Raw genomic sequence first — 27,521 nt, 5'->3', positions numbered from 1 at the left:
CCAAAAATTAAGAATCTTCTTCTTAGTTTGTAAATTTCTCAATGGCATACATTCATAAATGCTGCCATATTGTAACAAAAAAATACCTACGCCGAAGACGTCCACCCACCAACTTTACTTAAACTGAAGCAAAATACTACTAAACAAGCACATACTTCAAAAGCGTAGTACATTCTTCTATGTAGGCTGGTAAATAGTAGCAAATACTACGGAGAAAAGCAAATGCTTTTTAAGTGTAGTGAAATCTTCAAAAATGTAGTACGTACTTGAAGCATTAGCATTTATTACATTTTATGCCACCATGGGCACTCTACTTTATAGCTAAACTCGTACCTATTTACGGTTACTATCGGAACAAACTCTTATAAAATAATACTTTTATTTGAACTTTAATGACTTCAAGTACTTGGATGTTTCATAAATAATATACAGCGTGTCTACTTAAGTCGGAAACATATGGGAAACTTGTTTGTTATTCACTTTACGAAAAAAAGTTATTCTTTATAAAAAGTTCTGCATGCTCTAAAACCTCAGATTCAATAATCAGATATCCAATTTTGTCAATATTATACGAGGTATGTCAAAAAATATGAACTTCGTTCAAGAGTAAAGGACCTTTATTTCTCTCAATATCGAAAATTCTTATTATGAAAAGTTGTTTGGAAATAAAAACTAAGATCAAATATGCAACTACATGCTTCTAATTGGAAAAAAATATTTTCCAAATTTTTCTCAAATTGATTGATACTAACTTCGTTTTTATTTATTACACATACGATAACTCTTTTATTATTACTTTTACGAAAAAAGGTATTCTTTATAAAAAGCTCTGTATGTCCTAAGACCGAAGATGCAACCATCAGATATCACATTTTATTAATTTTATACGAGGTATGTCAAAAAATATGAATTTCACTCAAGAGTAAAGTACCTTTATTTTTCACAATATTGAAAACGGTGATTAAAAAAGTTGTTTAGAATTAAAAACTATGTTTCAATATGCAATTACATCCTTCTAATTGAAATATTGTGAGATATAAAGGTATTATAATCTTGAGCGAATTTCATATTTTTTGACACACCTCGTATAAAATTAATAAAAGTTGATATATCATGGTTGTGTCTTAAATTTTAGACCATGCAAAGCTTTTTATGAAGAATAACTTTTTTTCGTAAAATGAATAATAAACGAGTTATCATATTTGTAATAATTAAAAACGACGTTGGGTATCCATAAATTTGAGAAAAATTTTTTTTTTCAATTAGAAGCATGTAATTGCATATTTGATCTTAGTTTTTAATTCCAAACAACTTTTTATTATAAGAATTTTCGATATTTAGAGAAATAAAGGTACTTTACCCTTGACCGAAATTCATATTTTTTGACATGCCTCGTATAATATTGAGAAAATTTAATATCTGATGATTGATTCTTAGGTTTTGGGGCATGCAGAACTTTTTATAAAGAATAACTTTTTTTCGTAAAATGAATATTAAAAAAGTTTCCCATATGTTTCCAACTTAAGTAGACACGCTGTATAAACAATAAATAACTTTTTATTAATTGTACTCCTTAAATCAATTATTATTTTTCAAATACACTATCAATACTATTTAATAAACAGCTCTTTGATTGATTTTATTATCATCGTAAAAGCGTTAAAAAGCAGTAGCAGAATGAACTACTATATCAAAATAGCGGGTCGGACACATCTCTACTTGTCACTGTCTTGACTCTTGTCATAACATTATATTCGAAGGAGTGCGTTCTATGATAAAAATAGCGAATGTTCGATTTCCACGGACATGATGTCCATTTTTTTCGAATCCTGACAAACAATCTTGTCATAACATTATATTCGAATGAGTGCGTTGTATGACAAAAATAGCGAATGTTCGATTTCCACGGACATGATGTCCATTTTTTTCGAATCCTGAAAAAACTAATACATATTTTTAAAAAATTTAAACACAAAATGAAAGACTAAATTATTATCGAGAGCCGAAAGTCCCTTAGAATATACATATAAGAAGTTTCCTTCGAATGAGATCTTTGAAATTAAAAAGCACACTATATTTTCTCTTAGTTTTTCACCCCTGTAACTTATTAAAATAAACATTACAGAAGTTCTCAGGGACTTTTGGCCCTCGCTAATAACGTAATCTTTCATTCTGCGTTTAAATTTTTCAAAAATACTTATTAGTTTTCTCAGGATTCGAAAAAAATGAATCCCCATTTGAATAGCATTGCAGCCCAAAATACGTACCGATCCTCTTAAACGCCAACATAAACGATAACTGGGATATAAACAAAGAAATAAGAATACAAATTGACAAAGCCAGAGCCACCTTATGTGACTAATCTTCTGCTACATATTCTCCACATTGTGTATGACATGGAGAACTGGGCCTTTACAGAGACATTAATGAAAAAATTGAAGGCATTTTAGATGTGGATCAACCAACAAATAATACGGATAAATTGGGTTGATTGAATAAGAAATTAAATAGCTTTATACCGAATCAAAAAGAGCACAGAAATAACGAAAACAAGAAAAATTTGAAAGTTACAATATTTTGGCCATGTAATGAGACATCCAGAGAGTCTAGCTCAGTGGTTTCCAACCTGTGGGGCGCGCCCCCCTAGGGGGGCGCGAGTGTGTTACAAGGGGGGCATGCAGCTGTTTACAAAATATCATTTTCGAATACAAACCACAGAAGTCGAATAGGTGTCACAAAAATGATGCTCCGTGAATCATATGCTGATCAACTTAAAATCATTCCACTTGCTAATACGATGGGAAGACGAATATCTGAAGATCTCTGCGATCAATTAATAGAAAAAATAAAACTATCTACTTGCGCGTTGCAAGTACATGAGGTTACCGATGTTCTTAAGGACGCACACTTGATAACATAATATGTAAGATATGTTGTGGAAACTGATGTTAGAGAAAACATGTTATTCTGTTAACTTATTGAAGGCAATACTACAGTAAGTGTTTAATATCATTGATAATTTTTTTAATGAAAATGATATTCTGTGGGAGAACTGTGTGGAACTATGCACAGCTCCACTATGAGGAGCTCCATCTATGGCAAGGAAAAATGCCAGTCTACACGCACGAGCTCGAAAGTTGGCTCCTCGTGCAGTTTGTACGCATACGCATAGCATGATTCATAGATAATCGCTTGTTTTAAGAGATATGGATGAAGATCTACTAACAGTATTTGAAGTTATTATAAGCGCTGTAAAGAGGAAGGCTTTTCGCAAAATTGTGTGATACCATGGGTTCAGAATATAGATCACTTCTATATTATTGTGAGGCACGCTGGCTTTCTCGTGTCAAAGTACTTTAAAGGGTATCTGAGCTAAAAGAAGGGATCGCCATATTTCTTACTGATAATAATAGAGAATAAGCAAACTTGTTTTATGGCAAGAAATTCCTTGTAAACTTGCGTATTTAGTTAATATTCTTCAAAGACGCAGTATTTTAAATAAATCAATGCAAGGGCTTCAAATGCGTGCAATTACGCAGAAAGACAAGATTACTGCATTTATGAAAAAATTAGAACAGTGGGTAATAATAACTGTGATAATAATAATAAGTTTGAAAAATTTTGACATGTTTTCCACTTTTAAAATTACCTGTCTTGCTGATGAAATAGAAGAAAGTAAAGTTCATAATAATAATCATTTGACCAGTCTATGAAAGCAATTCTCGTTTTCAAATATGAATGGATTAGAAACCCGTTTGTGATTGAAAAATATGATGATTTTGGCCTTACGATAGCAGAGCAGGAAATGATAATAGACATATCTAGTGATAGCAAATTTTCAAGATTGAGTTGAGAATTTATAAAATTAGATATGTTAAAAAATTAAGGGGGCACAACAATTTTATTTTTTTAAAGGGGGGCGCAGGTACAAAAAGGTTGGAAACCACTGGTCTAGCTAGTGTAACCTATACCTCATAATACAAGGCACGATCGCCGGAAGAAGCAGCATAGGCTGAAGAAGAACATCTTGACTCCAAAATCTCCGAGAGTGGTGTCAACAGACATCCGCTAATCTATTTCAAGCTGCCCTAAACGAAGTTATTATTGACAATATGATCAGGCAACGTTCAATAATAATCAGACAGGAACCTGAAAGAAGAAGAAGAAGAGTAAAAAACTGGCCGACGAAATAGTTAGAAAAAGGGACGATAAAGGAAAAGAAAAGGGATAATGATAGATATGGTCGACAGATTTAGAAAAAGCAGCAAAATGCTACCCGCGAGCTGCTTGATTACATCAAATATAGAAAGATGGCCTATTTTGGACACGTAGTAAGGGGAGACCGGTATAATATTCTTCAACTTATTATGATGGCTAAAATCGAAGGACGCAGAGGAATTGGTAGAAAGCAGGCCTCTTGGTTGAAGAATATCCGGGAGTGGACAGGAATAAAGAAAGCAGAACACTTATTTAGAATAGCTCGAGACAGAGACAGTTTCGCCATGTTAATCGCCAACGTCAAGTGGACTTGATAGGGCACGTTAAGAAGAAGAAGAAGCAAAATAGAAACTAATAGAATATAAACTTCTTCTTCTTCTTTTACGATACTACAGCCCAAATTGAGCCTTGACCTCCTTTATTTTTTGCCTCCACAGACTTGCTTGTCTGTGGCTGCTCTTCTCCATACACGGACTCCTAAAAGGGCTTGTGCGTCGCTGTTTACTGTGTCTTCCCAGCGTTTTCTTGGCTCTCCAACCGGTCTCTTTCCCTGAATTCTAGCATTCAGTGCTCGTTTTGGTAGCCTGTCCTCTCCCATTCTTATCACATGTCCGGCCCATTGCAATCTTTGTATTCTAATGAAGTCTGACAGGGGTGCTTCCTTATAAAGTTGATAAAGTTCGTTGTTGTACTTCTAAAGATTCCGTTTTCCCTCACAGGTCCTAGTATTCTCCTCAGTACTTTCCTTTCGAACGTGTCGAGTTTGTTTTTGGATGTTTCTTTCAGGACCCAGGCTTCACTGCCATAGCATGTTATTGGTCGAATTAAAGTTTTATAGATTCTCATCTTTGTATTTCGGTGGACACTTTTAGACCGCAATATATGGGAGAGGGCAAAATAAGCTCTGTTTGCCTGCGTTATTCTCTTCCGTATTTCTCCGTCTTCTGATCCGTCGGCATATATTTCTACTCCCAGGTATGTAAACTTTCCAACCGTTTCAATGTCATCTTCATGTCTAATGTTTTGTGGGACTATATTTCTTCTCGTCTGAGTCATTATTTTGGCTTTTTCTGTGTTAATTTCCAGACCTAGCATTTTTGTTTGTGTTTTTAACTCTGCGTATGTTTCCTGTGCTCCTGTTGATGTTCTACTCATAATATTAATATCATCGGCATAAGCGGCCAGTTAAACCGTTCGGTTGGTCAGTAGGTTTCCTCGTCCAGTTTGTATGTGCCTAACCGCATACTCCAGTGTCAGGTTAAACAATGTTGGGGCCAGCCCACCTCCCTGCTTTAGTCCCTGCGAAATTTTGAAAAAGTCTGTCCGGTGGTTTTGTATTCGTACACATGCCTGAGTTTCATCCATTGTGGCTTTAATGAGTCTTATTAGCAATAGAATATAAACAATACCTTAATAACTCCAAGTCAAAGAACATAGAAAATTACGAACAAAAAAGTAACTATACAGAAATCATTAATAAGACAGTCATACGCAGATCCATAGGATTCAACCGTCATATACGGAAGAGAGATCTGGACAGCTACAAAAAGAAAAGAAAGCCACATAAAGGGGCAAGACAAGATATTATAAGATGTGTTAAATACGAAGATAAATGAACTAACAAGAGCAAAGCTAAACATACTTATATAAACAATACAAATAAGATTGGAATGAATACATTCAAAGAATGAATGCCATAGAAGACGATGAGTACCACAACAGGCAACTTACTTAATGCATGAAGCATGAAAATGAAAAAAATGAGCGCTCTAAGTACCTTCCTTATTAAGGTTTCTAATTGTGTTTACACTGACCTCTATCTAGCTGTTAACGTAATATTCTAAAATCTATAAAACACATGTTATTATCATCTGCTATCATTATTCGAATGAATTAGTTATAATAATATAGATATTTATGATTTTTTTATTTCATTATCGCCATATTTTTCCTAAGATATCTTCAGATTTATTCCAATGAAGACCAACTATCAGGAATTTTAAGATAAAAGGATAAAAGACGTTATCTTTCATATAAATGACGCTATTGTAGGATTAAGTGAATCATAAGTGTCTATAAAATTTTCGTAAAAATGAATTTGGTATCTTCAAGTTTCCGTAAAGTGTTTTTCTAAGTAAATCTGCTGATTGTTTCGTTAAGATATTGTTCAGATTTGTATGGTTTACCTTATTAGAACACCTTTATCACTTTATCTGACAAGTAAGTTATTCGTTCCTTTATAAATAATATATGTTTTTTTATACCTAAGTACTAATATTCGAGAAAATTCAGATAAACAGTTCGAAGATTATTTAAACAGTTGATTCACTGAGAGGTCTAGAAAAAAAATACAAGATCCTTTGTAAAAGGTATATTTAAAAGACCCCAATAAGGGTTACATCAGAAAACAAAACGTTTTCGGATTAATAGGTAATCCATCATCAGTGTTAAGCCCTAAAATAAGTAAGTATAACGTAATTAATAATAGACAATGTTATAAAAGTTGACTAAGGTTAAGAATTGACAGGGGCCATACCTACAATAGCATGCATGCGTGAGCCACCAAAAAGTTATGGGTAAGAACCCTTTAAAAGTTTCAAGAGCTTAAATGATACTACATATTTTTATTACAACAGATGGATGTTGCAAATATTCCTGGATATAACCCAGGGCAACACAGGACTCTAACCCACGTGGATGTGATATGCAAGGAATGAACCTCACATATTGAAAATTGAGGTTCAGTGTCAACTGAACTGAAAGGTGAAAGAATTTTAGAAGTATGCCAGTGACAGATTGTCAATGCGACGTTATGAACTATTTTGTTACTTCAGCCAACGAATTTAAAGTTTATGTTGATGTTGAAAATAAAACATTATCAAATATCCATATATTGGTGTTAGAAATATTCGAACATAAATGTAAAATTGTGAAATATGTGATGATTAAATACAAAAATATATGAACGTGACAAATTAATAGGTACTAGGTGTTATGCAGTCAGCAACACATTAGGATCTTTCAGAAGTGGTAATAGACTTAGAATTATTAAAAAGGCCTGTTACGAAATACGTCTAGGATATCATAATTTGTTTAATTTGTACATAAATGTACAATTCAAGTTATACAAGTTGTACAATAAAGTTATTGATTAATGTGTGAGTGTTTTGATGACTGATAATTTGATCTAATTTGTTGAGTACAGATAAACTTGACAAAATTGGAAAGTGATGGTACATTTCGTTTGGCTGAAGAAATTTTGTTGTTATGTGCGAATGAGAATGAGACTAAAAACACTTGATAAGACTGATAACCCAAGAGACTCAACCCCAAACCGCCCGAAAATGAATGGATGAATAAGGAAGAAGGGTGGATAATCAGGGTGGAAGGATGTGGAGATAATCAATAATGTAGAAAATAAACCGGATAATGTAGAAGTATGTCTAAATTGCTGTAGAAGTGAAATAATAAGAATGTGGAACGATAAAATGTGAATAAAATGTATTGAGACTTTGAAGTAGGATGTTGCTTATAGAAAATTTGTATAGAAATAAAAAAGGTAGATGATAGTCAAAAGTATGATGATACACATAAGATGAGAGGATATAGATGATATGTGTTATGAAAAAAGTTGTCGGTGTAGGGGTTGAAAATCTCGATTAAAAGAAACATGGCGATTAACACAATTAGGACTTTTCTGCTTCTCTTTAACTATTTCTAAGTCCTCATACAGGTCAAATTTTAGGAAGTTTTTTTGAGGGATGTTATGTAACAATGAGACGTCTTCTGGGATGTTGAGAGTATGATTATTTTGTATGAGATGTTGTGAGAAAGTTGAAGTGTTCTCTCTTTTGGTATGTTCTAAGGAAGAGAGAGAGGTCTAGAGTTGTCTAGAAGCTCTTCCAAGTCCGAATCAGTTATGCGATTCACTAGGAGAGCATTATCCGCTCCGATCAATCTCATTGATCTCACGAGATTCGTAACACATGACAAAAATCGCCCAACGTTTATTTATTTAACAGTTTTATAGAATCAGTTTCATTTACGGAAAAATGCAAAAAAATTTACCATCAAGTTGATACAAATTTTATTTAACTACAGAAGAGCGTCGATAATCCGAACTAATTTGTAAAGCGGTAGTTCGGATTATCAAATTGTTCGGATTATCGAACATATGTTCAAAATACATACAAAGCACATAAACATACTACATATGTACATACGTGTTAGTTACAAGGAATAAAACACCTGCATACCTAATAAACAAATATATTGTATGTATTTGTGCATAAACAAAAACAAAAATCCGCGGTCATAGTTTGCCCATATTGTCACATTAAATCCAAAAATTCGCTCCGAGATCATATTTTTTAATTTTATAATTTTTTTGCGTTCGGATTAGCGAACGTTCGGATTATCGACGTTCTACTGTAATTGATTTCGCGCGCGTAACTGAGATTCAAAATCGCCGGTCGATTCAAGTGTTGTTTTTGAGAAAACGGTTCATTCTACACAAAAAGTAGCTATAGTCCTGTCGCCAGTGGGGGTACAACGGCCTCCTTAATTCAGATGAACTTACACAAGTTTTTTTTAAGTATTTTGACCCGTAGAACACGCATTTTTTGGGTAACAGTTTATCCGGATGTCGATAAGATTGTTATAAACAAAGAACTTGAGGAGTTACATAACAGCGATTTTTCGCAAAACAAAACATTTTTTTGTATTTTTTGGGTGATTCTCAGCAAAAAATGGTCTTACAAGTTTTTTCGTAGGATGCATAGTTTTCGAGATAAACGCGGTTAAACTTTAAAAAAATCGAAAACGTGCAATTTTTGAACCGGAATAACTTTTGATTAAAAAATAAAATATCAATTCTGCTTACTGCATTTGAAAGTTCAAGTCAAATTCTGTCGGTTTTGATTATTTGTATTGCTAAAAATTAAGTTTTTACTTGTTATACAAAGCTATAAACACATAGTGTTTCCCGTGCCCAATGCATGCGTTTTAATGTACATAATATACTAGTCCAGGGTAATAAGATTTTTTCCATGACACTCGAGCAGCCAGGATACTGAAGCGTTTTTTCGACAGGTAATACCTATAAGAGCAAATTGTAACTATTTCCTGCGTAGGTTCTGGCGGCTATTTTTATTTATAAACAATTAAGTGTCAAAAAATGGCATTTTTCCCCTTTTTTTTTCAAATCAATGGAAAACAGTGAAACTTATGGTTTTTTTAGTACAAATATCTTTGAGATTATGGAAAAAGCTTTAAAATGACGTATTACAAAGTTTGATATACTCATTTATTGTTAATATAATTGCGAAAAAAGGTAGGAATTGCAAAAAAATTTAATTTCGCAATATCTATTGCAAAAATTAGTGTACAGCTTTGAAATTTTTGTCAAATAAGGGTTCTTTGGTGCTTAATATGTGATGAAAATTTCAAAGCGATTCATTCTATTGTTTAAATATTACTCAAATTGTTTATCCCAGAGAGCATTTTTTTGGAATAACAAGTCAGAAAAAATTACGCTAGAACCATTCCACAGGTGACAAATGAAAGAGCATGAATTATATTTTCAACTTGGTTAAAAAAAAAACGAATAAAAAATGCATTTATTAGTAATAAATAATTATGCAAAAGTATCGTAAATCTTTCCGTATAAACTTTTTATTTTGTTATCATCATCATTCTCTTTGCCTTATCCCTATGCGGGGTCGGCTTCCCTAATTGCATTTCTCCACACAATTCTATCTTGGGCCATATCAATGTTAATCCCCTTTACCAACATGTCCTGCCTTATCGTCTCCCCCCAGTTCTTCTTTGGTCTTCCTCTCCTACTCCTTCCAGGAATCTGCACTTCAGCTATTCTTCGTATTGGGTGGTTAACGTCTCGACGTTGAACATGACCAAACCATCTTAACCTATGCTCTCTCATTTTGGCATCAATTGGTGCCACACCTAGACTTCCCCTAATATACTCATTTCTAATTTTATCCTTCTTTGTCACTCCACTCATCCATCTAAGCATTCTCATTTCCGCCACATGCATTCGCTGTTCCTCTTTCTTTTTCACTGCCCAACATTCAGTTCCGTACATCATAGCTGGTCTTATGGCTGTTTTATAGAATTTTCCCTTCAGCTTCATTGGAATTTTTCTGTCACACAACACACCACTCGCTTCTTTCCACTTCATCCATCCAGCCCTAATTCTACTGCATGCATCTCCATCTATTTCTCCATTACTCTGTAATACCGATCCTAGGTACTTAAAACTATTGCTTTTTACAATCATTTCACCATCCAAAGATACCATTTTATTTGTAGTAGCTCCATCTTTAAATGAACATTCCAAATACTCTGTTTTTGTCCTACTAAGTTTTAAACCTTTTTCCTCCAGAGCTTGTCTCCACTGTTCCAGTTTTTGTTCTAAGTCTCTTTCACTATTTCCTACTAACACGACATCATCAGCATACATTAAGCACCATGGAATGTTACCCTGTATTTTCGCTGTTATCTGGTCCAAAACTAATGAGAATAAATACGGACTAAGCACAGAACCTTGATGCAATCCTACTTTCACATGAAATTTATCAGTCTCTCCCACACCTGTCCTAACACTAGTCGTTACTCCCTCATACATATCCCTCACAATCTTTACATATTCACCAGGGACTCCTTTCTTATTGAGTGCCCACCACAGAATCTCTCGAGGAACTCTATCATATGCTTTCTCAAGATCAATGAATACCATATGAGCGTTTGTTTCTTTACTCCTGTATTTTTCCATCAACTGCCTTATAATGAAAATTGCATCTGTTGTTGATCTACCCTGCATAAAGCCAAATTGATTCTCGGATATTTCGGTTTCTTCACGTATCCGTCTATCAATTACTCTTTCCCATATTTTCATGGTGTGGCTAAGCAGTTTTATAGCCCTGTAGTTTGTACATTGTTGTATATCTCCCTTGTTTTTGTAAACAGGTACCAGTATACTGCTTCTCCATTCGTCTGGCATTTGTCCAACTTCCATAATTCTATTAAATAGACCTGCTAGCCACCTTGTTCCTGTCTCTCCCAATGCTCTCCATACTTCCCCAGGAATATCATCTGGTCCTACCGCTTTTCCTTTCTTTATTTTTTGAAGCGCTTGAGCCACTTCCTTGTTGGTTATTTTGGTGACCATTGCTGCTACTGTCTCCGTTGACTCTACAGGCTGTCTGTCAAATTCTTCATTTAATAAGCTGTCAAAGTACTTTCTCCATCTCTTTTTGACATCCCTTTCGTGAACTAGTATTTTATTATTTTCATCTCGGATACATCTAATCTGATTAAAATCTTTTGCTTTCTTTGCTCTCTGTTTGGCTATTTTATATATCTTCGTTTCGCCTTCCCTGGTATCAAGTTGATCGTATAGGTTTGAATACGCTTCTGCTTTAGCTTTTGCTACTGCTACTTTCGCTTCCTTTTTGGCGACCATATAGTTTTGAAGATCTATGTCCGATCTGGTTTCTTGCCACTTTTTATATAATTTTCTCTTCTCTTTTATGTTTCCTTGTACTTCATTTGACCACCACCAAGTCTCTTTATCTTCAAACTTCTTTCCTGACGTTTTCCCAAGTATTTCAATAGCCGTCTCTCTAATAATATTGGCCATTTTTCTCCAAATTGTGTTAGGGCTTCCTTTCATGTTCCAACATATTTTTTCTACTATTCTTTCCCTGAATAGACCTTCCTTCTCATCTTTTAGCATCCACCACTTGATTTTTTGTGGTCCTCTCCGATATTTTTGTTTAGTTTCGCTTTTTACTTCGATGTCCAGAACAAGCAGCTTATGTTGTTGGCTTACTGTCTCACTAACTATTACCTTGCAGTCCTTGCATTCACGTATGTCTTCTTTCCTTATCATGAAGTAGTCTATTTGGGATTGATGTTGTCCACTTTTGTAGGTAATAAGTTGAGTTTCTCTCTTTTTAAAGAATGTGTTAACAATCGCCATATCCAATGCTGTTGCTAATTCTAGCATGTCATCTCCAGCTTCATTTCTAGTTCCAAAGCCTAATCCCCCATGTATTGTTTCATATCCTGTCTTGGCTTGGCCCACATGTGCATTGAAATCACCTCCTATTATAACTTTCTCCTCCGCTGGAATATCACTCAGTATGTCTCCCAATTGATCATAGAAAGCTCTTCTTTCATTCTCACCCAGACCTGTTTGAGGAGCATACACACACACAACATTCAATACCTCTTTATCAATTACAAATTTCACTGACATCATTCTATCACTCGTTCTTACAACATCTACTACGTTATCTTTCATTTCACTATCAGCAATTATACCAACTCCATTTCTAGTGTTACTACTCCCTACATACCACAATTTATATCCATCACCTAGTTCTTTCGCCCTTTGTCCTTTCCACCTAGTTTCTTGAATACAAGCAATTTGGACTCTTCTTCGTTTGAGCGCATCCACTAACTCCAGACTCTTACCTGTAAGACTACCAAGATTCCAAGACCCTATCCTGATTTTTCTAACCTGCAATGGTGTTCCCCCTGAGATAGTCCTCACCCGGAGATCCGAATGGAGGCTCATTTTACTTCCGGAACATTTTACCTCAGGAGATGCCATCATTTCAGTATAAGTTTTTATTTCGTTTGGAGAAGGTCTTTTCATTATTATGGCCTGAAAAGATTTTTGGATATTTGATGCCTGAATGCCTTTTCTATCAGCACCATACCCTGCCCTGTCCTGCACGTTTAGCCAATACACCACCAATGCAACCAAAGTGCAGTATTACCCCACACCCGCCTGCATTTTTCTGTATAGGCCAGGATCCCTACTGTAAGGACTGCCCTATAAGCCAATGTATTGTTGCCCGTATCCCGCCACTAGGAGGCACGTACTTCATTCGGGATACAAACTTTTTATTTTGTTATATAAGAAATTATATATATTTATTACAATTTTTTATCAATTATGATATAAATAACATTACTTGGTAGTTGTGCACTTAAAACAGGGTAAAAAAGTTAATTGTTTTGAAAAAAGTTATTCAAGAAGTTTATAAGGAAAGATTTACGATACTTTTGCATAATTATTTATTACTAATAAATGTATTTTTTATTCACTTTTTTTTCTGACTTATGTTATTGCAAAAAAAATGCTCTCTGAGATAAACAATTCGAATAAAATTTAAACAATTGAATGAATCGCTTTGAAATTTTTATCACATATTAAGCACCAAAGAACCCTCATTTGACAAAAATTTCAAATCTGTACACTAATTTTTACAACAGTTATTGCGAAAATAATTTTTTTGCAATTCCGACCTTTTTTCGCAATTATATTAACAATAAATAGGTATATCAAACTTTGTAGTATGTCATTTTAAAGCGTTTTCCGTAATATCAAAGATATTTGTACTAAAAAAATCATAAACTTCTCTGTTTTCCATTGATTTAAAAAAAAAGGGAAAAATGCCATTTTTTGACAGTTAATTGTTTATAAATAAAAATGGCCGCCAGATCCTACGCAGGAAATAGTTACAATTTGTTCCTATAGGTATTACTTGTCGAAAAAACGCTTCAGAACCCTGGCTGCTGAAGTGTCACGAACAGGGTATATTTTTGTCTTATTACCCTGGCCTATACGTAGAAATTCTGTATGCGCGCCTACTCGTTCGATTTCAAATTAGAAATGCATTGAAAACATCATTCAATCACTATGTGTTTATAGCTTTGTTTAACAATAAAAAAATTAATTTTTAGCCATGAAAATCATCAAAACCGATAGAATTTGACTTGAACTTTCAAATGCTGTAAGCAGAATTGCTATTTTATTTTTCAATCAAAAGTTATTCGGGTTCAAAAATTGCAATTTTTCGATTTTTTGAAAGTTCAACCGCGTTTATGTCGAAAACTATGCATCCTACGAAAAAACTCGTAAAAACATTTTTTGCTTAGAATGACCCAAAAAATACAAAAAAATGTTTTGTTTTGCGAAAAATCGCTGTTATGCGATTCCTCAAGTTCTTTGTTTATAACAATCTTATCGACATCCGGATCGACTGTTACCCAAAAAATTCGTGTTCTACGGGTCAAAATACATAAAGAAAACTTGGGTAAGTCCATCTGAATTAAGGAGGGCGTTGTACCCCTACTGGCGACAGGACTACTATAAGAAATGTTTCTTCAAAATCATGTCAGCTACATTTCTTGTTTGAAACATTTTTTTCTTCGGCGTACAAATTCTTAGTAAATCGTTGTTTTTTGTATCTTTTTTTTGTCCCAAAATTGACATTCTCGGGAAAATTTAGCTTGTCAGTCTCGTTTTTGGAGGTCACATATCTGATGATTGGACTCTATACAGGGTTGTGAGAAAGTCTGGCAACACGGTAATTTCTCGGATACCGCTCGGCTAGAGCGATTTTTATGGATTTTGGTGGGTGAGGGCCTTTTAATGCGGCCGATATCATAGTGGTAATTCCATTGTTGTCAAATCGTCCGTTTTTCTTGTAATCTACTGAACTTTCTTATTTCAAATGGAACACCCTATATATTTTTTAAGTTTTGGAATCCTTAAGGGATACTTATTATTTTTCATATGATATTCCCTATAACTAAAAGCCATAATTTCGGAGTTATTGCTACATTTATTAAAAAAAATTTTAAACAATTTTATTAGTAGATAGTAGATATTATTTTAGGTTCTTTAGATCATTGGGAACAAAAAAGGTCTTTTGTAATTTTTCTCTAAAATTATACGTTTTCGAGTAATAAACAATTTAAAACTGAAAGAAACGAAAAATGACGATGTTCAAGGTTCAAAAACAATACAAACAATTCAAAACAAAAAAAAAAAAATAATTTTTGAAATTGGAAACCACTTAAATTCAAGATCAAACCTTCTTTTATCAGACACCTATAAGAATTTTTGGCATGTTTTATTCTAAAATATTGTTTTTTTTTACTTAATTATTAATGAAGCGCATATGAGAGAACGGGCGATCGGGCTGCATTAACCACTAAAAAATAATATTTTAAAATGAAACAAGACCAAATTGCTTATCGGTAACTGATAAAATAAGGCTTAAACTTGAATTTAGGCACTTCGTAGTTTCAAAAATAATATTTTTTACTTGTGATTTTTAACCTAGAAAATCGTAATTTTTCGATTTTTTTCAGTTTTAAATTGTTTATAACTCGGAAACGATTAAGTTTAGAGGAAAATTACAAAAGACCTTTTTTGTTCACAATGATCCAATGAACCTAAAATAATGTCTACCCGGGCCGAAAAATTGATTTTTATAAATTGTTTAAAATTTTTTTTCAATAAATGTAGCAGTAACTCCGAAATTATGGCACTTAGGTATAGGGAATATCATATGAAAAATAATCAGTATCCCTTAAGAATTCCAAAACGCAAAAAATATACAGGGTGTTCTATTTGAAATAAGAAAGTTCATTAGATTTCCAGAAAAACGGAAGATTTGACAACAGTGTAATTACCACTATAATATCGGCCGTATTAAAAGACCCTCACCCACCAAAATCCATACATATCGTTCTAGCGGTTTCCGAAAAATTACCGTGTTGCCAGACTTCCTCGCACCCTGTATATTTTATGTTGAGTGAGAAATCATACTCTTAACGATTAATGCTTCTAATTGGTTAGTGGCACTTGATAGATTCCAAGCAAGTTTATGTTTCGGCCATACTCATATCTCCGTCTGTAAATTTCTATCTATACTATTTTAAGCCCAGTCATTCATAGATTTTATTTTTTCATTTAATTGGTTTTTCCCATATATGAATGGAAAAACGTTCATTATTATGTTAATACATAGTTAGTTCTTCCGTACTGAAAAAATAATTGTAGAAATGAATGATAAGGATAACAGTTTAAATTTAACAACCAGGAAGCTATTTTTTACGGTTGTGAAATTTAGATAAATGACACCGATTATACAGGGTGTCCCGAAAAGAATGTGTCATAAATTATACCACACATTCTGGGGTCAAAAATAGTTCGATTGAACCTAACTTACCTTAGTACAAATGTGCTCACAAAAAAAGTTACAGCCCTTTGAAGTTACAAAATGAAAATCGATTTTTTTCAATATATCGAAAACTATTAGAGATTTTTTATTGAAAATGGACATGTATAATTCTTATGTCAGGAACATCTTAAAACAAAATTATAGTGAAATTTGTCCACCCCATAAAAAATTTATGGGGATTTTGTTCCCTTAAACCCTCCCAAACTTTTGTGTACGTTCCAATTAATTCATTATTGTGGTACCATTAGTTAAACACAACGTTTTTAAAACTTTTTTGCCTCTTAGTATTTTTTCGATAAGCCAGTTTTTATTGAGATGCGGCTTCTTTTTCAATATATTTACGTAAACATTTTATGGGGGTTTTGTTCCTTTAAACCCCCCTAATGTTTGTGTACGTTCCAATTAAACTATTATTGTGGTACCATTAGTTAAACACAGTGTTTTTAAAATTTTTGTCTCATTAGTCTTTTGTTCATAAGTCACCTTTTATCGAGATGTAGCTTCTTTTTCAAAATATACCTAAAAATGTAAATTATAAATAAATTTTCAGATTGTTAACAGGTCTCTATAACCGTACTTAACCATATACACATATGTGGTGGATTCGACAAATATTCAAAATATCTCGATAAACACTGGCTTATCGAAAAAGTACGAAGAGGCAAAAAAGTTTTAAAAATAATGTGTTTGACTAATAGTGCCACAATAATAATTTAATTGGAACGTACACAAAAGTTTGGGGGGGTTTAAGGGAACAAAACCCCCATAAAATTTGTATGAGGTGCACAAATTTTACTTAATTTTTTTTTTAAGATATTGCTGTCGTAAAAATGCCACATGTCAATTTTCAATAAAAAATCTCTAATAGTTTCCGATATATTGGAAAAAATCGATTTTCATTTTGTAACTTCAAAGGGCTGTAACTTTTTTTGTGTGCACTATTGTATATAGGTAAGTGAGGTTAAATCAACCTATTTTTGACCCCAGAATCTGTGGTATAATTTATGACCAATCTTTTCGGGACACCCTGTATAATACATACATCAGTAGGATGATATGAGGTGCTAAACCACGATATATTGATAATAAATTATAACAATATTTTGTAAGACAGTGTCCAATTTGTAGAAAGATAAGTGAAAGCAGTATCGAGGCATCCAGAAAAATCTAATTTGTTTTTGATGAATGCTTTATATTTTTCTATACGCTCTGAGCTTCGCTGGTGTCGCTCCTAGCGGTTACTAATTCAACTTTCACCGGTAATTTTTAAATTTATTATTTAATTGTTATCGTTTAATATTTACAACGCTAAAAAGTAATTAAATTGTAATAGATTTTTTAAAGATTTTGCTAATCATTTTGACGTTCTATTAATGAAATATTAATTTCTTACTTCGGATACTTTCACAATTATCATGTAGATGGCGCCAAGATTAATTTATAAGTACATATTACAGAACATTAAAAAACGCAAATTCAGTATTTAAAACGTAAGTATATTTAAGGTAAAAATATATACCACAGCTTTGATCAACTAATATTTTTTATAATTAATGTTTTTAATTTTAATTTTAAATTAATCACTTTGACATTTATGTCAAATTTCCGGTAAACGTTTACAGACGTGTCACTACTGGCGCTCACGAATTTATAAATATCCCCTCTACGTACGAGCTCACAGCGGATACAATTTAATTGATCACTTTAAAGTTTTGCGGTGATTTTTGATCAGTTCTTTCAGAATTATTTGGATTGTTAGTTACTAGTACTACTACATTATTCTAAGGTAGTGTTTTTCAATCTTTTTGATTTTGCGACCCCTTTAGAGGTTGAAATATTCTGGCGCCCCCTGGTGTCATAGAAAGCCAAAGAAATAATTTAATTAAAAACTACATACGTTACGTAATAATTTTTTTCTTCAAACGTCAAATAATGATGACATTACTTATCTAACTTGATCCTGTCAAAGTTTGATGTCTCCGCCGGCAGCAGTTTTTTTTCCCATTTCTTTACGGCGCGGCGGAGGGAAAAATGTTGTCATGGCAACAATATGAAACATGTCACAAAGCAACAATACAAATGTTATTAACAACAATTAAACATCATTTTTATTTATAGTAATATTAAAAGTACAATTAGTTAATGAGGCATTTTCAAAATTGAAACCGTGCAAAAATGTTCCCGATTCTTGATACGCATTGGTAATTGTTGATGATACTGATGGTCGAGCACAACTTTCAGCAATCATTCCCGATGTTGGCGAATCATGAGGGTTTAAAATTTTTTGAGCATTATCGTTCTTATTTCTTATTGAATCCTCTATATATCCTTCGGCAACCGTGCTTGATTTCCAGCCCCCATGTCGTTTGAGGCATTCTAGATTTCCGCCTCCATCAATTAAAAGTGTTGCTGAAGTTCGTCGTAAAGAGTGACCCGTGTATGCGCTTGCATCGTTTAAATTTAAATAACTAGCTACTTTTTGGGCTACTGCGCTGATCGAATATATTCCCATGACGCTTCGGTAACACTTTCCATTTTGGTACTTGATAAAAAATCGGTTTTCTGTGAAATTTTCAGGCCGCAGTGATGCATACTTTTTATACAGTTTAATGTAGTTTTGACCAATTATCGTAAAAGATCTAATTTGTTTTGTTTTACTGTCTGGGATTTTGATAATTATTACATTTTCTTTATCCTCAATGTCCACAGTCTTCATTTTTACCATTTCGTCGCATCGACAGGCGCCGGTAACCCTAATTAACAAAACAATCTGAAATATTTTTATAATTTAGTAGAGTATACTACATGCTTTGCAATATAATTTTTTTTACCTTTAATCCTAAATACAACGTATCTGGCGCTTCAAACAAAAATTTATCAAACTCGTCTTTAGTGAAAACTTTAGACTTCTTTGCAGTATATCCTTCGCTTGTCTTTTTCAGAAAGGCACGTAACTTTAAAAATTTGCTTATATCCACATTTTTTCTAATAACTAACTCGGATTTTATCATAGAGTATCGTGACCACATTGTAGAAGATTTCCATTTATTTTCATTTTCCATTATATTAAAATATGCCAGTAAAACGTCTTCGGTAACTTGCCGTACTCCTCTTGTATCGCACCACTCTTGTAAGTGCTTGTACGCTAACCGATACTTTATTCCGGACTTGGAGGGCCCCAAACGTGCTACTGCATCATTAGCCGCGGACTCAATTTCGTTTAGGTTTTCCATTTTCGCACTAAATTTGCGCTTGCGGTTACAACAACAATAAGCTGTCTTTAATAATTGCAAACAACTGTCAAACAACTGTAACCAGGGAGACGCAAATCCCACCGACGACTTAATTATTTTAATTTCTAACATCTAGACGACTTTGATAGTTGTCACAGTTAATTTCGAGTAAAAATAGCGTATGAATTGTACTATTTATGGTTGAAAATTGCTACGTTTGAAGAAAAAATAGTATACTTTATTCGGCAAAGAAGCGACTTTTCTTGACTTGCCCTCTATTACGCGCCTCACTTCGTTCGGCTCGTAATATCGGGCGCGTCAAGAAAAGTCATGCTTCTCCGCCTCATAACGTAATATACTATTTCCTATTTTGGTACATTTATCTTTTATTCACGCGGGCCAAAAATTAAAGAACAGCCAACATTTTGCTTTGCAATTTGACGAATCTACAGGTGTTTCCGACTGTGCACAGTTTGCAGTGTTTGTGCACTTTGAAGCAGATGACAATATCATGGAAGAAATCTATATATGTTTTTTAAAATATGTTTTTAGAAAGCACTTGCAACTACAATATTGATTGAGAAAAATATATCGCTATTTGTAGCGATGGTGTTAAAGCTATGAATGGCAAAAATAGCGGGCTCATTGCAAAATAAAATCGATAATGCCAAACATATCCTGGACACACTGTTTTCCTCATCGACAGGCTCTATGGTAGTACCTTCTGATATAAATAATGTTCTCAAGGAAGTAATAAAAATTGTAAATTCTATCAAAGTTAAAGCTTTGCAAACCGGCTATTCAGAATCGTTTGTGAAGATATGGACTCGTTTCATCAAAATTTCCTTTATCACACAGAGGTCAGTTGGCTATCCAAAAGAAAGGTATTGACAAGAGTCCTGGAACTGAGAGCTGAATTGTTAATGAGTAAAAATAAATTTCGACCACGAGTCAGTATTCTGTTTACCGAGATACAATAGTACCAAGCGGCGCCGCTAGGAGAACACTCCAACAATGCTTCTCAGATTACTTTAACGAAACGTGGTCATTTTGTACTCTAAACCGAGTAAGGTATATGGTTTCTTTTCTTTTCTGAATTGTTAATGTTCTTACAAGATGCAAAATCTAAATATGCTTACGGTTTTTCTGACCCTATTGGCTCTTGAAATAAGCATTTTGACATACCTCTTTAGCCACCTTAACAATTTGAACAAGAACCTTCAAGGAAGAGAAGAGAATATTTTAACAGCAAAAGATAAAGTAAAAGCATTACACGCAAAACTTAGTTTGTGGCCAACCTCTCTGCAAAACAAAATGTTTGAGTCTTTTACATGTGTTCAGAAGATTGATGAAGATAATGCAACAGACCACAGTTTTGCAGTATCGGCTCACTTTCCTTGCATTATACAGAGCTTGCATAATTTACAAGAGCAACTTTTGACATACTTTCCAGAGTTGCACTCTGAAGCTGACAATAGGCGTAGATGGATTCTAAACCCTTTGTTGGACACATCAATAGATCTGACTGATGTCAACAAAAAAATGAAAGAATACCTTCTAGATTTACCTGCTGATGGCATTCTTAAAATGGAATTTTATTCCCAAAGTGTCGACGTATTTTGGATAAAAATAAAACACCAATATTCAGAGCTGGCAAGGGAAGCTCTTAAATTATTAGTGCAATTCGCCACTTCATATTTGTGTGAACTGACATTTTCTTCAATGGTAGACATTAAAACTAAAAAGAGAAATATACTGCAATAAATAAATGATTTGATTAGTAACCTTTCAAAAATAGTACCACAATTTGATAAACTTTTGAAAAACAAACAAGCACATCCTTCCCACTAAAATTGTGTTTTAAGAACCTCATCTTTTTCTTTCAATCGGCGACACCCCGAGTAAAGCTTCGTAACCCCCCTGGGGGTCGCGACCCACAGATTGAAAAACACTGTTCTAAGGGACATTCGGCCCTCTGTAATAATGCAATCTTTGATACTGCGTTTAAATTTTTCAAAAATACTTATTTCTTAAGATTCAACAAAATGAATGCATTTAAAACACATTGGCCCGAAATTTTGCGCCTACTCCCTTAAGAGGTTGTTGGTGCAACGCATCCACCTTCTTTAAGGGTTTTTCACAGTGAAACTTACTCTAAAATCTTTCATTTCACTTAAATAAAGAAAGAAGGAGAAGAAGACGTAGCAAGAGAAAACTTGTTTCAAATATTGCGCGAATTATGTCACGTGTTAAAAAAAGAATGTGTGTGTACTTTGTACGCACGTAAGAAGTTATACTTTTGTTATATGATTCCAACGAAATTAATATGTACTTTACACAGTTTATTTATATTTTATTTAAATATTAAACTAATTTTAATACTTACTACTTTCCAAAAATTTTTATTGAAACAATACCAAAAATTAAAAAAATAAAAGAATAAAACACACAAAAACACATTGTAAAATGCCACAAAGAAATGATTTCTGAACAATAATTGTTGGCAAAATTTTTAACTAAATACGCATTTTCTAAAAAAATATATATATAACAAATATACTTACAATCATAAAATGTATAAAAAAATAAAAACTTGCATTGGGATTCGAACCCGCTTTTATTCGGATGCTTAGGATTTGAATCTAAGCCTCTACTTATTTAACCATATATACGTACCTGTCATGTGCGAAGATAGGTCAACTAAACGTTTTACTCGTTGACAGTTCTGAATTTAATCAAATTAGTTTGATTTTTGTGGAATTAAAATATTAAATTACAACAAAACATAGAGTAAGAAAACAATATATTAGATGAAGATTGGTAGAAATTTTGTTGGTAATAAATTTATGTAAATCAAAGCATTACCCACTAGATAGGTATGTACAGGGTTATTCATTATATTTTGACCCCCCTGTAAACTGCTTTATTTACAGAATTAGAAAAAACTGTAAAATACAAAAGTTATTCGATTTTTAAATTATGATTTCTTGACATACATATCGTACTAATGACGTCATCCATTTGGACGTCATGACGTAATCGACTATTTTTTTTAAATGGGAATTGGGGTCGGGGGCTAGCTCATTTGAAAGGCTATTCAATTCCCTATTCAGTAATATAAACATTAACATGATTAATTATACAGGGTTTCAAAAAAATTTTTTTTAATTAAATTAACTGACACAAAAAGAAGAATGTATGTAATTTATTTAATTCAAAATACATTCTACTGCTGTCAGAAAACAGAAATAAATGTTAATTGAACAAATAAACATTACTTTTTACTTAAATTCACTGTACAAGCTGCCACCCATCTGCCTCTTGGCAGTTTGAACATTTTAAGCAAAAATCAATGTTTATTTGTGCAATAAACTTTTATTTTTGTTTTCTAACAGCAGTAAAAATAATTTTAAATTAAATAAATTAGTTACATTCTTTTTTTGTGTCAATTAATTTAATTAAAAATTTTTTTTTGGACACCCTGTATAATTAATCATTTTAATGTTTATATGACTGAATAGGGAATTAAATAACCTTTCAAATGAGCTAGCACTCGACCCCTATTCCCATTTAAAAAAATAGTCGATTATGGATAATAGTCGAAAATGGATGACGTCACTAGTACGATATATATTATATGTCAAAAAATCATAATTTAAAAATCGAATAACTTTTGTATTTTACATTTTTTTCTAATTCTGTAAATAAAGCAGTTTACAGGGGGCGTTAAAATATAGTGAATAACCCTGTAATGTACCCTCGGAGATCCGTGGAACAAATTTACACCCAAAGTAACAAAATTCAGTTTGGGCAACACTGTGTGCATGTTGATAATAACAAGATAAACAGAACTGTAATTTAGTCCAGACAAATTAATATATTTTTGTGCCAACAAAAATGAGATTTTTCAACCAAATAATGTTTCACATATGATGTGCAAAATAAATTTGAATTGGTTTCTGCTAATGAGCTTACTTTTTTTGTCATTAAAGTAGAAAAAACTTTAAATTTTATTCTTTATAATAATTATCGTCCAGTTCTCGTCTTATTATTTTCACAGTACTAATAATCCGTCGACTAATTAACAATGATTAATGCGATGTTAAAACATTTTATCGTTAGCGGCTTCTGGAGTCTCTGAGGCATATTTTATTTCATTGATAAAATGCACAGTCCCACCGATTTCCACTTGAACCATACATACATTTTCCAAATAGGTAAGTACATATGTAATTTTTTATTACAATACTGAAACATTTACAATAATTACGTACCTGTTGCTTTTAAAAACTATTTAAAAAGTCACTACAATTATAAACTTGCTTTTTTCTCTGTCCGCACAACAATAAAAACTAATATACACAACATGTGTTTACCCATAACCGACATATTGAACAATTGTTGACAGGTCATTGTAATTACCCAATCAGAGCCCGTATAAGGTTTGAGCTGCGCTCAGGACCAAAACTTTTGAAGAATTCGAGCACATATAAATTTACACCCAACGTGCCTAAAGAAGTATAACTTCAAAAAAATTTAAGTGGAATAAATTACTGAATAGGGGACACTCTGTAAAAAAACCTTGCCCTGTTTCCGTCAGTGACTTCATCCTGCCGAGAAGGCTGGGATTGCACCACCTATCCTTGAACGTCCCTTTAGGGACACTCCTTGCGGTGCTATTAGTGTTCCGCAAAATCTGATACGACATCTATGGTCTCGCCCAGTGTCACTTAATTTTCCAGCAAATCTCTTTCGATTCTGTTAATTTTATTACTAAAAAAAGGGCTCGGCAGACGACCGCCACCACGTTAGACACGCGAAACAAAGGATCCGGAGGGTGTGAGGGGTGTAGCGGGGGTGGAAGCCTTGTTCTCGTTTTTGTATTCCCGTGAAGATAGTTTTTAATGCTTTGTTTCCATCGTAAAATTACTTTTTTACAAACAGTTGACACGGAGAGTTGTTTTCAGTTTTTTACACCTAGCTAGAGATTTTAAGTGTGGAAGAGGAGTTTATACGAGGATAAGTTGAACAATTATAGAACAACCAAAATTTGAAAGTACATATTTAATTACTTAATATATTTATGCTGTACCGTGGCCAGGCCATGAAGAGAAAAAGGCAACGTCGCAATTGATGACGTCGGTAGTCCGACTCTCGGACTAGTACCTCTTTCTAATACAAAATTTTAAAGTACAAATTCTGGTAAAATTTATAGTATTTTTTGAGTCGAACAGGAAAATATATTAATTAGAAGTTTGTACAAAATCAAATTAAAATTCTACGTGTCGGATTATTAAAACGCCCAACTAGCCCGATCAGGGAACACAATTTTACGAAAACCTCCAAAAAAATAACGCTGTGTCTAGGTACACGCTAACGTGTACGCAAATAAAAAAGTTAGGTACACGCGAATTAAACTTCATCAAGCCAGTGACGTCATTATTTAGCGTGCGCGGTGACTTTATATTTTGGTACACGCTATTTTGATATTTTAAGGGCCGGTTGTTCGAACGCTAATCAACAATGATCACTATCAAATATTTAATTACTGTCAAAACTGTCAATGTCAACTTTGGTTGGGTTGCTAAAAACATAATTGATTACAATTCTGAGACTATAATCAATTAATATAACAATAATTATTAATATAATTGATAATAAATCTCATAATTTTAATTAATTATGTTTTCAGCAACCCAAACAAAGTTGACATTGACAGTTTGGTGACAGTAATTAAATATTTGATAATGATAATTGTTGATTAGCGTTCGAACAACCGGCCCTTGTGTTTGTTGTTTGTTTGATAGAAAATATTTTTATTAAGGGAAGGGGAAGGGAAGCAAAACTATTCAGATGTTTCAAACTTAATTGTAATAAAACAATATGCATATAGGGTAGCGAGAAAGTATGGAAACACGGTAATTTCTCGGAAACCGCTTGAACGATTGTTATAAATTTTGGTGGGTAAGGGTATTCTAATACGGACGATATTATAGTGGTAATTACATTGTTGTCAAATCTTCCGTTTTTCTGAAAATCGAATGAACTTTCTTATTTTAAATGGAACACCCTGTATATATTTTGCGTTTTGAAGTCCTTAAGAAATACTGATTATTTTTCATGTTATGTTCCCTATACATAAATGCCATAATTTCGGAGTTATTGCTACATTTATTAAAAAAAAAAAAATGTTTAACAAAAATTATACAAATTTATTTTTTTGGACCGGGTAGATATTATTTTAGGTTCTTTGGGTCATTGGGAACAAAAAAGGTCTTTTGTAATTTTCCTCAAAAGTTAATCGTTTCCGAGTTATAAACATATTAAAACTGAAAAAAATCGAAAAATGACGATTTTCTGGGTTCAAAAACATAAGTAAAAAATATTATTTTTGAAATTATGAAGTGCCTAAATTCAAGTTCAAACCTTATTTATTATCAGATGCCGATAAGTGATTTGGTCTTATTTCATTCTAAAACATTATTTTTTATTTGTTAATGCAGCCCAATAGCCCATCCACGCATATGAGCTTTATTAACAATTAAAAAAGAACAATGTTTTAGAATAAAATATGCCAAAAATTCTTATAGATATCTGATTAAAAAAGGTTTAAGCTTGAATTTAGGTACTTCGTAATTTTAAAAATTATTTCTTTACTTGTGTTTTTGAACCTTAAAAATCGTCATTTTTCAATTTTTTTTCAGTTTTAAATTGTTTATAACTCGGAAACGATTAACTTTTTAGGAAAATTACACAAGACTTTTTTGTTTCTAATGACCCAAAGAACCTAAAACAATATCTACCCGGACCAAAAAAAATTTGTATAATTTGTTAAAAATTTCTTTTTTAATAAATGTAGCAATAACTCCGAAATTATGGCATTTAGGTATAGGGATCATAACATGAAAAATAATCAATATTTCTTAAGGACTTCAAAACGCTTCAAAAAATATACAGGGTATTCTATTTAAAATAAGAAAGTTCATTAGATTTCCAGAAAAACGGAAGATTTGACAACAATGTAATTACCACTATAATATCAGCCGCATTAGGTCACCCCACCCACCAAAATTTATAAAAATCGTGAGAAATCACCGTGTTTCCATACTTTCTCGCTACCCTGTATAAAAGTATATATTCAGGTTAGCAAAATAAATATTAGTTAACATGATATATACAAAATACTGCTAAAATAATTTTTATACGTAAGTTAATTATACCAGTTTATTTGGTGTTTATTTTTATTTATACGGGGAGTTGAACTTGTTACGATTTTCATAGAAAATTGGTTATAACTTTGTAAATATCCTGTATAACATAATAAACCTTATATTTTTGTGATATGGAAGTTAAGAAGATTTCGAACATAAAATAAAATATAGGGTGTTCCATTTAAAAAACATAAGTTTGGTCCGCCAGTATATTATCGAACGCCCTGTAACATTCTAACTAATTTTAGTAATTTTGTAATATGAAGCTCAAAGTTTGCTAAAATTTTTGATACTAACTTTTATTGCTATCTATTACTTGCGGATCTACTGAGCTTTATCACACTAATCAATCGCCCCGTATATTTTATCTTATTACTTCTGCTACCGTTAATCACTAATTTTTGTCTCTTATCTTTTTCATACTGTTTTAGAATGTTGTTAAACTCATTAAAAGAACTAAATAATTGTCCACACTCCATATAGTTAATTAAAAAAAAAAACACTAAACAAGTAAAAAATAAGGAAACTCTTTACAAATCAATATTAAAGTGTAAACATAATGCGATTAGACAAATTCTAACCACACTCTGACACTCGCGATACTTACAGATACTTAAATACCACAGCATACACGCGGCTCAAATTAGCGTGTACCAAAAAACCCAGTCATAGTACACGCTAAATAATGACGTCACTGACTTGATGACGTTTAAGCGTGTACCTAACTTTTTTTATTTGCGTACACGTTAGCGTGTACCTAGACACAGCGAAAAAATAAAGGAAGAATGAAA

At 32.8% G+C, this 27,521-nt stretch overlaps 1 protein-coding gene across 10 annotated transcripts in view; it reads left to right on the top strand.

Moving 5' to 3' along the window:
• Positions 1 to 27,521, top strand: part of LOC114331044 (probable phospholipid-transporting ATPase IA) — a 231,133-nt gene that overhangs the window by 8,750 nt on the left and 194,862 nt on the right. For 3 of the 10 annotated variants that reach the window (XM_050658930.1, XM_050658929.1, XM_050658931.1), the window contains exon 1: positions 6,274 to 6,438. The exons of 3 other annotated variants lie outside the window; for them this stretch is intronic. Coding sequence is in view for 1 of the 7 variants with exons in the window: in XM_028280516.2 (XP_028136317.1) it covers positions 6,396 to 6,438 (43 nt within the window). In the remaining 6 variants the exon portion in view is untranslated. Of the gene's footprint in view, positions 1 to 6,272; positions 6,439 to 6,544; positions 6,682 to 27,521 lie in introns of those variants that run through there. 4 more of the 10 variants (XM_028280510.2, XM_050658928.1, XM_028280516.2 and 1 more) reach the window with 3 other exon arrangements.

The sequence above is a fragment of the Diabrotica virgifera genome, chromosome 8, assembly GCF_917563875.1.
Source record: "Diabrotica virgifera virgifera chromosome 8, PGI_DIABVI_V3a".
In the NCBI taxonomy this organism is placed as follows: Eukaryota; Metazoa; Arthropoda; class Insecta; order Coleoptera; family Chrysomelidae; genus Diabrotica; species Diabrotica virgifera.
This window is presented reverse-complemented; position numbering and strand designations above follow the sequence as displayed.